This window comes from Cupressus sempervirens, chromosome 3 (assembly GCF_028749045.1).
Source record: "Cupressus sempervirens isolate cs-2001-9-10 chromosome 3, ASM2874904v1, whole genome shotgun sequence".
Taxonomy (NCBI): domain Eukaryota; kingdom Viridiplantae; phylum Streptophyta; class Pinopsida; order Cupressales; family Cupressaceae; genus Cupressus; species Cupressus sempervirens.
Genome location: NC_143120.1, coordinates 322,482,481 through 322,496,046, shown reverse-complemented (window position 1 = coordinate 322,496,046; position 13,566 = coordinate 322,482,481). Strand labels below are relative to the sequence as shown.

At 38.2% G+C, this 13,566-nt stretch overlaps 1 protein-coding gene across 7 annotated transcripts in view; it reads left to right on the top strand.

The window, feature by feature from the left end:
* Positions 1-12,688, top strand: part of LOC149566296 (TLC ATP/ADP transporter) — a 174,571-nt gene extending 161,883 nt beyond the window's left edge. For all 7 annotated transcript variants that reach the window (XM_089819701.1, XM_089819700.1, XM_089819699.1 and 4 more), the window contains 4 exons: positions 121-252; positions 11,956-12,036; positions 12,107-12,223; positions 12,310-12,688. In XM_089819701.1, the coding sequence (XP_089675827.1) occupies positions 121-252; positions 11,956-12,036; positions 12,107-12,223; positions 12,310-12,393 (414 nt within the window). In that variant the 3' untranslated portion in view covers positions 12,394-12,688. The remainder of the gene's footprint in view (positions 1-120; positions 253-11,955; positions 12,037-12,106; positions 12,224-12,309) is intronic.
* The last annotated feature ends 878 nt before the right edge of the window (positions 12,689-13,566 follow it).

Genomic DNA, 13,566 nt, shown 5'->3' with positions numbered 1-13,566 from the left:
TGTGTGGCGTTTTTGACCTTGAATATATCATTTGTAAAATTACCTTGTATTAATTTTGTTTGTATATGGTAACTTTTTTTTCTTTCACTGAGATGGACAAATTTGGCTTCCAATTTGTAGGGTCAGATACTTACAAGTGCTGGAGTCACTGCAGCCATATGCACAGCTCCAGTTATCTCATTTGCAAATATGACTATGATTGCGATCTGGCCAACCTGGATCATGGTGGCAATATCTGAGACTTTGCGAAAGGTTGGGCTGCTTTTACTTTCATAAAATAAAGTCCTTTTAATAATATACCTTGATTATCCAAGACACTTGCTATGGTAACTTTGTGTGGGGCTATATGTAGATAGCTCTACAGTTAGTCACATTATAGAGACAGGGAAAACCAAAACTTAAAAGTATAAATGTAATTCAATTGCATGGGTGCGGGAAAGCCATGGCAAATTAAAAGACACTAAAATACTAGTAATACATGGGAAAAGGAACTGCAAATGCTATTTCATGCCTAATTGATTGTCTAGAAAGTGAACCAACATCCAGACGATTCAATTAAGCTATTTGCCTCCACTTTTGCTTTTCAAAACTAGATTGAGATTCAAACCTGTGACCCCCAGCAACCAATGCTATAATACTTTGTTTACAGACTGTATGGAACTGTATTGTATATTGACAAAGGATTTGGCTCAATTGGCTGCTCACTATCCCTTGACGGTGATCACATGCTGATTTTTTGGTTAGTGATGTTCATCTCAAGCTGCGTGCACATTACTTGTTGAGCTTGCTCAAATCATTGTGATAAATGCTTTGAAGAAGAGAATCTTGTGTCCCTGTAAATCCCATTAGAGCCGCCAGACATTCTTTTATGTACCATAATATACATAGTACCACCAAAACAATTTCACCAGTAACAACACTCAGCAGATAGTGCAACGGGGGATATGACAGCCACTAGGCATGCTCAATGAGACATGAACTCACATTCCTTAACCTTTATGCCCGGAAGCTCAAATATGCTTCGACATCTTAAAAGCATGTGTAACCTTATAATAAGAAAATAACATACAAACAACATTCTGCAGACTCCTATATTGTCAAAAGACAAGTTAAAAGGCTTTATGGGAAAAAACCATGGGTCGACCGAAAAATCGAAGATTTTTTCAGTTACATGCGTATAAATTTAAAAAATGTGCTTTTTATTTACCTGTGTTTCATTGACTATGTGATCCGTTTTGCCCTAGTTTGATCAGTTTTTTTAATTACTTGGGCATGGTGGGTTAGAATACCATGGTTTTGGTGCCAGGTGTGGTTTAAATGTAGTTACATTTTTTTTTCATTTTCTATGCTATTTTCTACTTAAATTTAGAAAGCATAGCTGGAGCTATCCTGAAGGTAGTTCTTATATCATTTTTCCTATATTTCTATCAGGTGAAGAGGTAATGTAGTGAACTCGTTCGAGAAATAAGAAATAATTCACTTGCCTAAACATGCATAATTTATTGCCACCAAGTCGCAACCAGCCTTGCCCTTTATAAATTACAGTATATTCCAATTTATTGAATTCTTCCCTAGTGTTTTTCTGTTGTCTCAAGTTGTGTGCGGTATAATTCTTGCTCATAACGCTAACCTAACATTAGGCACTTTTTCTCAAAAAATACCAATTTTGACTATACAAAATTCTAAAGTGATCAATTGAGCTTGCAATAAATATTGGAGTATTGTCCGAGATTATTTCTTCTAATAGACAAAACAATATAGATATATGCGGCTGGTACATGGTAGTACAAATCCTCTTGGACCTCGTAGAAAAATCATTGGAATAAAAAATGAAAAATGGAACTATCAACTCGGTTCCTAATATTGTGTTAGCACTTGACATATAAAGGTAAGTGACTCAATTCAAAATAAGTGGCTCAATTCAAAAGCGTGCATTGAAGCTCAATGTGGGTGTAAGAATCAAACCATACTCTAAATAGTGATGCTTGAGATCTTACAAGTCTCAAAGGCACATAATCAACAAAATTTAGAGTTTCGTTAGGCTTGTTAGATTTTGACGAGATTCTTGGAACATCATCAGAACCTGACATGTTATACGAAACGAGGATAATCCAATCCAATCCATCATCCCTTACTTGGTTTTGGGGCAGATCTCAAAATTCAAAGAGAGTTTATCACCTTTCTCTCGAAATGTGTGCGGATTTCTAGCATAGCAACAGTAATCATCTAAAATGCGGTTAAACCAATGGGTTTAGAAGCAAGCCTCCAGACTGAAGGAGTGACTATGTAACAGATCAAGATCTAACATGGGTTCTTTCTTTACTTCCAATTACCAATGTCTTGCGTTATCCTACAAGTTTCCATGTTTCCAAGCTTACACGACATGTTGACATGTTGGTAGTTCAATTGCTTAGACAAAAGAATCAAGAGGACAAACGTGTGAAGAGTCACTCAGCCAACTATGGAGCCCAATATAATAGAAGTCCAAGTTAGAGTTATGAAACTCATCTGAGCTCGATGCTGAATTTGAAACAATAAATAAGTTCCCAATCCGCCTTTTGAACCCAATAAATGAAGAAGTGACTATAGTATTCTATAGCAACTCTAGAGCTATAATGACGGTGGCATGAATTGGAAAGGTAGTCACAAATGAGCAAGCTGACTTATTGACCATTCCAAATGGTCATGTGGACGACTTGTTGGATTCTATCGAGAATTAGTCTATGGCGTCCAACCTCATGATTTGGTATTCATTGGTGCAGAGCAATTTGAACAAACATTTTAGTTCAAAAGTATCTTTAATGGATATTCACATTTTAACAAGCCTAGGCCACCTAGTCAATTAGTATCCGTGTTAAGACAACCAAACTCCATATCGAGGGTGCTGGCCATTGCTTGAAATATGTGCTGGCCCAAATCTATCCATCGTCACAGACCTTCCCTTATTTTTTTGTGGGTTTTGGGTATGGTTTCAAGTAGTATCTGTGGAGTATGGGGGCGCGATTCTTTAATGACTGTTTGCAAGGAATTTTGCAGCTGAAACTATTCTGAATGTTACACAGAAAATAGGAACCTTACTAGCATCGAACCTTACAGTGGCAATGCACGATGGAGAAATAGTTTAAGTTGGAAGTTACGATGATCTCCTACAGGATAACATTTCATTTTGATAAGACTACATGTCCAGTTGATTGTTCTTGGAACCCAAATTCATACTCTTCGTGCTAAATGAAATCTTGATGAAGTTTGGAAACTTGTCACAAGGTATATTTCATTTGAAGATTGCCATAAATTACATTATATCACAGGGGAATATGGGGGTTGACTATTATTCAAGAAACAATCATCAAAGCCTAGAAGTCACAATTGAATATACTTTTGTAATCAAATGAATTCATCAATGGGAAAATAGAGTTAATTATGCTTGCTGATTTGTGGCTTCTCTGGATCTTCACTTGAGAATAAATAAGACGAGAATGCTTAAAATTTTGCAGTTCGACTTACGCACCTACCTGATGGGGAGAGACTAGCAAACCTACTCAACAACTCAACTATAGGGCTTGGATGAGTCAAACAATCAACCAAACTACTTTTTGCCACAAAGTAGATGAACCTAGGGTTTGGCAATGGCCTAGAGACAGACTCCAAGGTTCCAATATGGGTTATCCAAAACTGGAAAACCGCTATAGATCCCCAATCTCTTCCAACCAATTGATCTCCTCTAAACCAACACAAACCCATAAGACTACTTCCCTTATCAAGCATGAAAAACACTTATCATGGGTTCCAAACACTTAGAATGGGTGGAATGGTCCTCTCACACCTTTCTAGGGTTAAACCGATCACTTTGAACAAGTTTTGCCACTTAGAATTTCACAACCACAAAACTGTCTATTAGAGTCGTAGTAGGGAGGCCTAATTCTATTAGGTATGTCTGCTCTGTCTTTGGGACTTAACTCCAAAAGATTCTAAAGGACCCCTCCATCAAATCACCTTTTCAGATACCCTTTTGGGACTTTTATGAAACCTCCAAGTCTTAGGGTCCAACTCCTTCAATGGGTCTCGTATCACACAAGGGGCTATTTAGGGAATTGGGCCTAACTAGGTTTATTGTACAAAGCACCTACCTTGGTTTCAAACTCCACAACTTGGCCTACTATTCACACACCTCAAGGGGCATATACCAACACTAAATCAACCTTTTGTTTGGTCAAGACCACTCCACCCTTCATTCTGCAATCAATTTCCCAGTCTGCTGTCACCCAAGAAAATAGAGGTGCTGGGCTAGGGCTAGGTGTTTGTCTCAAGTGCCAAAACCCACCTGTCTTGCAGTATAAAGTTAGAGAAATCTGAATGGAAGTTGTTTTCAAACTGACTGCAAACCTTCTAAACCTCCTTGAAATCTACATCAGTAGGGTACATATCGTTCAAGGCTTCAATGCCCACACTTTGCAGCTAGATCTTTTGAACTGTGAGTGTTCTCCTGCTTAAGGAATCTGCCATCTTGTTTTCCTGCTCTTTCTTATGCTTGATGGTGAAGTTGAATGCTTGTGTGCTTTCCAGCCACTTCATATGCATTTGGTTCAACTTTTTCTGTCCATTCAGAAAACTCAAAGCATGATTATCAGTAAGAACAATAAATTCTTGTGGAAACAAGTAGTGCCTCCACTTTTTCAAGGCCTGCATCATAGCATAAAGTTCCAAGTCATATGCAGAGTACTTCTTGGTCTCATTTAGTTCTCACAGAAGAAAGCCATTGGCCTTCCCTCCTTACCCAATACTGCTCCAATAGCCACTCCACTAGCATCACATTCAATTATGAAAACCTTGTTAAAATCAGGTAACTTAAGGATATGGTATTTAGCCACTTTCTGCTTAAGTATAGGAAGCTCTTTCTGTCTCAACAGTCCACACAAACTTTACATGCCTTCCTCCCTTTATTGTCTCCAAAATCAAAGAAATCTTAAAGCACATCCTCTTGGCTTGAACTCCACCCAAGGTCCTAATTTTTCAATGGTTGAAATTCAAACTAGAGGCATTTTATTCTCAAACCCTAGATTAACCCTATTTCTCAGGGCAGTCATAAAGAATTGTTTCTAAAATGCTACAAACTCCACAAATTTGATTCCAACCAAATAGAAAAGTCAGTTAACACATTGTAGCATACATCCATATCACTTTGAGCACAGGGCCAATCCAGCTCTGTACAATGGAAAAGTACAACAGTAAAAAAACAGAAAAATGTCAGTATTTTATTGCTCTCACCACATCAAATTCTTCCAACGACATGTATGATGCCATCAAATAACCCCACGACCTCCACTATGCTTTTCTCTAATTATGTTATCCCTAATGGAGCAGTTTGGTATAAAAAGTTGGCTCCCCTTGAACAGTAATCCTTCTTGCAGTATAAAGTTTGAGAAATCTGAATGGAAGTTGTTTTCAAACTGACTGCAAACCTTATAAGCCTCCTTGAAATCTTCATTAGTAGGATACATATCCTTCAAGGCTTCAATGCCCACAATTTGCAACTAGATCTCTTGGACTGTGAGTGTTCTCCTGCTTAAGGCATTTGCAACCTTGTTTTCCTGCCCTTTCTTATGCTTGATTATGAAGTTGAAGGCTTGTGTGCTCTCCACCCACTTCATTTGCCTGTGGTTCAACTTTTCCAATCCATTCAGAAAACTCAAAGCATGATTGTCAGTAAAAACAATAAATCCTTTTGGAAGCAAGTAGTGCCTCCACTTTTTCAAGGCCTGCACCATAGCATAAAGTTCCAAGTCATATGCAGAGTCCTTGGTCTCGTTTAGTTTTTCACTGAAGAAAGCCATTGGCCTTCCCTCCTGACTCGATACTGCTCCAATAGCAACTCCACTAGCATCACATTCAATTGTGTAAACATTGTTAAAATCAGTTAATACAAGGATAGGGTATTTAGTCACTCTCTACTTCAAGTATAGTAAAGTCCTTTTTGCCTCATCAGTCCACATATACTTTACATTCCTTCCTTTCTTTATGGTCTCCAAAACAGGAGCACAAAATTCATTGAAGTTCTTGACAAATTTTCTTTAAAATGTAGCAAGGCCATGCAAACTGCTTACCTCTCCTGCAGTCCTAGGGGCCGGTCAATTTAGCGTGGTTTACACTTCGGAAGGATCTATCTTCAGATCCCCTCTAGAGATAACAAATCCCAAGTGTGCCAGTTCTTGTTTCATAAACTCACTCTTTTCAAGCTTGATCAATAGTTTCTGCCCTTGCAACCTCTTCATCACCATCTCTAGATGCTTAAGATGCTCTTCCTTAGTCTTATTGTTCACTAAGATATCATCCAGGTACACCACTACAAACTTGCCTAAAAAATCATGCAGGACCTCATTCATCAATCTCATGGATGTGCTAGGGGCATTAGACAAGCCAAATGGCATTGCCAACCACTCATAGGGTCCCTCGCTGGTCTTAAATGTTGTCTTTTACTCATCTCCCTCGCTGATTCTGATTTGATGGTACCCATTCTTCAAGTCAATTTTGGAAAAATAAGATTCCCCCAAACAATCCATTAGATCCTCTATTCAAGAGATAGGAAACCTATATCTGATGGTTATCCTATTAATGGTCCTAGAATGAGTACATAGCCTTCACTTTCCATCTTTTTTAGGGGCTAGGACTGTGGGTACAACACAAGGGCTCAAGATTTTTCTTATTAGACCTCTGTCAAGCAGTTCTAGCACCTGTCTTGCAACTTCAATTTGTTGTGGGTCTGCTTATAAGAAGCACTCCACCTGATATGAGGTCTATTTGGTGGCTAATGTCTCTAACAAGGGGTAAGGAGTCTGGCACATCACTTGCTATAGATTTCTCCAATAAATCCCTCACCTCTTCAGGACCTATGTCAGTGATCTCCCTCTTCTTTTGTTCATTAGGCTTCAAGACTAATGCATACCCCACACCCTCTTCTTTCATGATGTTGAGGAACTCTCTTTCCCCTACCATCATCAAATTACTACCTATTTGTTTAGAACCATCTTCTTCTATTAGGGATTGAATCTTATATGTTGCCCCATCCTTTCGAAATGTGTAGGCATTTCTTACACCACCTAGGTTCGCCTTTCTATCAAATTTCCATGGCCTACCAAGGAGCAGGTGCCAAGCATCCATGGGGAGAATGTCACAAAATTCTATCCTTACACCTCCAATACTAAATGCCACCCAAGCTTGATTGTTAACAATCACATATTGCCCTTTATTAAGCCAAGACACTTTATATGGACATTCATGAGGTTTTCTTTCCAACTTTAACTTATTTGCAGGTTCTAAGGATACTATGATATCAGTAGAACTAGAATCTGTGATAACTTTACATATCGTTCCTTGAATATTGATATTGATTCTGAATAATGCCCTCCTTTATGATGGCTCTGTTTTGACAGGCTCCTTGAGTAAAGTCCTCCTCATCATTAAGTTCTCACCAACCTCTGAATCCAATGGTATTTTTGGTTATGTCACATTCCTTGCGTTTTCTTGCACTGATCTGTTTCTTCTGTCGTTTCCTTGGGAAGTTGAGGCCTTTTGTGGACACCTATATGCAGGATGCTCAACCTGTCCAGAGTTGTAGCACTTCACGCCAGAGAACTTGGATCCTCTCCTTGATCTATTTGGTCTAGCTCCACCATTTTGTCCCCTTCCTCTGTAGCCTCCTTTGCTACTTGAGTACCCCTCTTCCTTTGAAGCTACCTCTAAGCTACCTCTATCTCTGTAATTTCTTCCACCTCTGATCATTCTTTCACCTCAACTTCTCTTCCACCCTAAGTGCCATTTGGAAGCACATATGCAACGTTTCAGGAGCAAGGAGAATAATCTCCTCTTGGATATTCCTCCTCAGCCCATTGAAATATCTAGCCACCTTTTCTGTCTCCTCTTCTTGCTTCTTTGATCTTAGAGTTAACTTGTGAAACTCTTCTGTATATGTAATTACATCTAAGTCCCTATGCCTGAGATTCTACAACCTCTGATACATTTGGATCTCATAGTTTGAGGAAAGAAACTGACCCTTGATCTTGGATTGCATAACTTCTCATGATGCTATCATGTCTTTACCCTCTTTCGCTCTCTCTCTTGGATGTAATTCCACCATTATAGGGCTGATCCCTTCAATTTTACCTTTGCAATCGTGACTCTGTCCTTTTTTACTTGATTCTCAAAATGATTTGAGATGGCCTCTATCCATTCAATGACTTCCTCTACTTTTAGGCTGCCTCCATACATTGGCAACTTATTAGTCTCATCTCCTTTAATTGTTTTTAAAGCACCAAAAATTATCCTATATCCTACATCGGCAAGAGTGGTTCCTTCCTCCTTTTGCTTAGGGGGCTTCTCTTACTCTTTATTTTCACCTTCTTTGGCAGCGTTCTTCTCCACTGTCTTCATCCGATCCTCGAGTTTTTGCAACTCTTCCCTCAGCCTCTTATTGTCTGCTTCTTGCTCTTGCATCTTCTTTGCAGTTCTGCATTTGTCACCATAATGGATATCTCTCCTTCAAATTCCTTGTTTGACACAAACTTCTCTGCCTCCTATTCCCACAACCAACTTGCTTTGATAACACTATAATGTAGAAAGACTAGCAAAACCACTCAACAGCTGAAGTATAGGGCTTGGTTGAGTTAAGCAATCAACCCATAGTTACACTGCCCTGGGGGATAGGGGGATGGTGGAATGGGGGGACAGGTTTCAAGGATGGGGGCACAAAGGGCCTTAATTTGGGGACGATGGGGGACGGCTGCAGGGGGCCAGGGGGGTTGTATATACTATACATACAGTACTTAAAATGTTAGTCATGAAAAGATGCATTGCAATATAAGATATAAAGATGTAAAATAGTAAATACTTGAAAAGTGCATTGAATTGGAACATCGAACATCGAACATCGAACATAAATAGTCAAATCAGGAAATAGTCAACACCAGGACGTTCCCCCATCCTTGGAGGAGATGGCAGAATCTAGTGGCGCCACTAGAGATGGGGTAATGGAGTCCCTAAGTCCTTGGTGCCTCCCCATCTTCGAGACGTTGGGCAAAATGAGGGTGAATGCATCCCTGTGTTACTATGAATCAATCAAACTACTTTCTCCCACAAAGTAGATGAACCTAAGCTTTGGCAATGGCCTTGACAAAGACTCAAAGACACCAATATGGGTTATCTAAAACCACTATAGATCCCTAGTCTCTTCCCAACAATTGATCTCCTCAAGACGTACACAAACCCATAAGACTACTTCCCTTATCAAACATGAAAAGCCCTCACCATGGGTTCCAAACAGTTAGAATGGGTGGAGTGGTCCTCTTGCATCTTCTAGGGTTAAACCACTGACTTTGAACACGTTATGCCCCTTGGAACTTCACAACCACAAAACTGTCCATTAGAGACCTAGTGGAGAGGCCTGTTTCTATTAGGTTTGTCTGCCCTATTTTTGGGACCTAACTCTAGAAGACTCCAAAGAACCCCTCCAACAAGCCACCTTTTCAGATACCCTTTGGGACTTCTGTGAAACCCCCAATCCTTAGGTTCCAACTCCTTCAATGGGTCTCTGATCACACAAGGGCTAGTTAGGGAATTAGGCCTAATTAGGTCTATTTTACAAAGCACCTACCTTGGTTTCAAGCACCACAACTTGGCCAACTGTTCAGACACCTCAAAGGGCATGTACCAACACCAATTCCACCATTTGTTTGGTCACAACCACTCCACCCTTCATTCTGCAATCAATTTTCTCAGTCTTCTGTCACCGAAGGACATAGAGATGCTGGGCCAGGTCTAGGTGTTGCTCTCAACTGCCAAAACCTTCCTGTCTAAAACCAAATAAATCTTAAAGTACATCCTCTTGGCTTGAATTCCACTCAAGGTCGTAATTTTTTAATGGTGGGAATTCAAACTAGAGGCATTTTATTCTCAAACCCTAGATTAACCCTGTTTCTCAGCCCAGTCACATTGAATTATTTCTAAAACTCTTCAAACCTCACAAATTTGATTCAAATCAAATGGAAACGTAAATTAACACATTCTAGCATAAATGCATACCAGTTTGAGCATAGGGCTAATCCAGATCCGTACAATGGAATTGTACAGCAGTAAAAAAAGAGAGCAAAATCTCAGTATTTTATTGCTTTCACCACACAAAATTCTTCCAACCAGATGTATGATGCCATCGGAGGACTTATATAGTCATTTTACAACTACCCCAACCAATCCCAACGATTATTTGAATTGATTAGCTGTTGGAAATGCACTTTTGAAGAAGTTGCAATATTTGCATTGACAATTTTTTGTCAATTTTGCAACTTTTTGCTTATGCATTCCAAACGAGAAATCTACCTATTGATAACCCTCCAAATGATCATATTAGGCCATTTTACATCAAATTGGATCCAAATGGATTATTACATGGTAGTTTTGACCGTTAGGCCTATATTGAACCTATTTGAGCAATATGGTCCTAAATGTCCCCAAAGGCATTTAGGCCCAAAAGTTGACTTCACAAGACTCCTTATTACATTCTTACATCAACTGATTCATAGGGTCTTGTAGATTAACTAGAACAAAAGTTGGACCATCCATTGAATAGGGCCTTATTGATTTTCCAAGGTGCTCCTGCACCACTCGCCTGGGGCTTGAAGGAGTATTTTGATGGGTGTAACCAAAATATCAAGAGACACGTAATTTCATCATTTATAATGAGAAGTAACTCCCATGTTTCCAAGAAACAGTTGCGGCAACTGAGCGAAGTTTGTTGGAGAAAGGTTCTTTAAATATAGGAAGAAAGATCAGAGGAGCTTTTATTTTTCAGACCCCCCCATGGTCCTTTGAGACCCGAGTGACAATTGGCTGGGAAAGAGGGCATTTTAATTTCAGCTGGCTTTGGAGAGGACAACTTTCCATTTTCAGACATGATATTTTTCTCTTTGTATGGGGGCAGAGTGATCTTTGATGACATTTCATTTTGCATTTGAAGAATGGGAAAAGTATTTTTTAAATCTGTGAGTTTAAGTATGTTTTTTGTAGTTGGAATAATCTGTGAATTATCTCATTTGTATCCTTAAAATGCTTTGCTGTTCAATCGGATCATGCGTGTATTAGTCATGAAATCTGTGAATTTCGGTTATCCATGTATCTGAAAGGGTAAAATTAAATCTTCTCTTGTTTCTCCATAATAGGGTGCTGAGTAAATGGTCTGCGTACCATTCATCTTTGTTTCCTTTTGTTTTTCAATTTACAATCGCATTCGTCTTTCAGTGATGAGCTGGTGTTAGTTACCTTTTCTGCTTTCTGATTAAAAGCATATCCTCGAAAACAAACATTGTATCCAATCAAGGGAGTTGTACCTTCATAGCAAAATTCAGAGAGGGACCGTCTAGGGTTTCTCAACTGTTTCTTGTAGTTGGTCTTATTTTTGGGGCTGAAGTCAGTCATTTGGTTATATTTTAAAAGGCTAATGTGTTAACTAACACAGGACAAATACAACCAAAATGAAATATTGAAGTTGTTGTTAGCTAACTTTGTTCTCATCATTTCAAGTCCAATCGATTTACATTCTATTTTCGTTGCTGATTTCTGCTTTCTGATTAAAAGCATATCCTCAAAAACAAACATTGTATCCAATCAAGGGAGTTGTACCTTCAAAGCAAAATTCAGAGAGGGACCGTCTAGGGTTTCTCAACTGTTTCTTGTAGTTGGTCTTATTTTTGGGGCTGAAGTGAGTCATTTTGTTATGTTCTTAACAGGCTAATGTGTTAACTAACACAGGACAAATACAATCAAAATGAAATATTGCAAATACAATCAGCATGAAATATTGAAGATGTTGTTAGCTAACTTTGTTCTCATCATTTCAAGTCCAATCGATTTACATTCTATTTTCGTTGCTGATTTCTTTTTCTACTGCCCTTCCATGTATTGTTTCTACAGGTCTTAAATTATGTTCTTACACGACCTGGTAGAGAGGTTCTCTTCACTGTCGTCACACGAGATGAGAAGTATAAAGCCAAGGTGAATTATGTTCATTTGGATTATTATGTTTCTTAGGTATGATTCTATGCTAAGAATGACTCATATGCAGGTTTGCATGGACGTATTAGTGCAAAGGTTAGGAGATGCAGCAGCAGCTGGAATCTACAAGATACTCCAGGGGTCAATCAATAAGGGACCATCAGCCATTGCGCTTTGTGCCTTGCCGGTCTGTAATATTTTGCTAATAATCAAAAGTTATTTGACACATATTTACGTTTTTTTTTAATAAGCTAACACATGGAAGTGTGTTAGGTGTGCTTTGCGTGGATTATCACGGCATTTTCCTTGGGACGGCGACAAGTCCATCTTGCAAAATCTCAAGCACTTGATCAATAAATATCTTTTTCACCATGGATAAATTTGCTTAATGAATTTTCAGTCAAGAACTCTGAATTAAAACTGGCTCTTTTCAACAATTTCACAGTTGCCATGCCCCAGTATTGCTGATTTCCACTGAGCAGAACTATGTAGTACACAATATAGCAAGGACAATGTTAACCATTTGGTTGCATCTTTAGCTCTTAGCGAGCTTATTCGATATGTATCAGGTTTTTCTTTTGATTTTGTGGAAAGGCGAAATCAATTGACTAATTAAGATAAAGCGGTAAAGAATTGTTCATAGATTCCGTAATTGCTCTCTTCAGTCCTTTCTATCAGATTTTCAAGCGCACATGTGAAGAACCAATGAATTCGCGACAACATCAAGTAACCTGAAATGGAAATATGCTTCAACCTCAACGAAACATCACTTCGGAATTTTGTTAATAATTCTACCGGTGAACTAAATGAGAGGATTAAAATGAATGACTACTTTTAATAAAAATAAAAATTCTTTATTATTTTTTTAAACGTATAAAAAATAATATCATTACATATCAAACTTCATTTTGTAAATTTGTTAATAACTACTTGTGAACAAAATAAAAGGATAAAAATGAATGATTATATTTAATTAAAAAATAAGAATTCTTTATTATTTAAAAATAAAGTTTGAAAAATAATTTTATGATTTGATCTTTGTTCTTTTTATTTATTAGTTATTGTTCAAACTTTAATTAAATTGTTTTAAAAATTTGGTTAGCAAATATTCTATGAGAAAATGAGAGAAAATGATAAGGTCACAAGAAAGCAATATTATTAATGAATTGTTTTTTGATGAACGAGAAGACCAAATTTAGCTTAAATAAACAAACAAGAGCACACGTTAATGATAGTGGGAGGGAAAAAAAATCTTGAAAGTCACGTGGGGCAATCCCTAGAATCGTATGGGTGGAGCCTAAAAACTTAATAGAAACCAAGAGTCTTATGGGCCATACCTAGAACCAACAAATAATAATAAAAGGGGCAAGCCATGATAAGAGACATTATGAAGTAGTCAAGGTAGCAACCAAAGGTGGTGGAGGGTATTGTTCATTCTCCCTCTCCCAACTTGCCTTTTGAGTTGGATTAGGGTCTTGTAGCATCCAATTGTCAATAATTTCTTCTTCTTGCTCCTTTTCCTTCTATGGT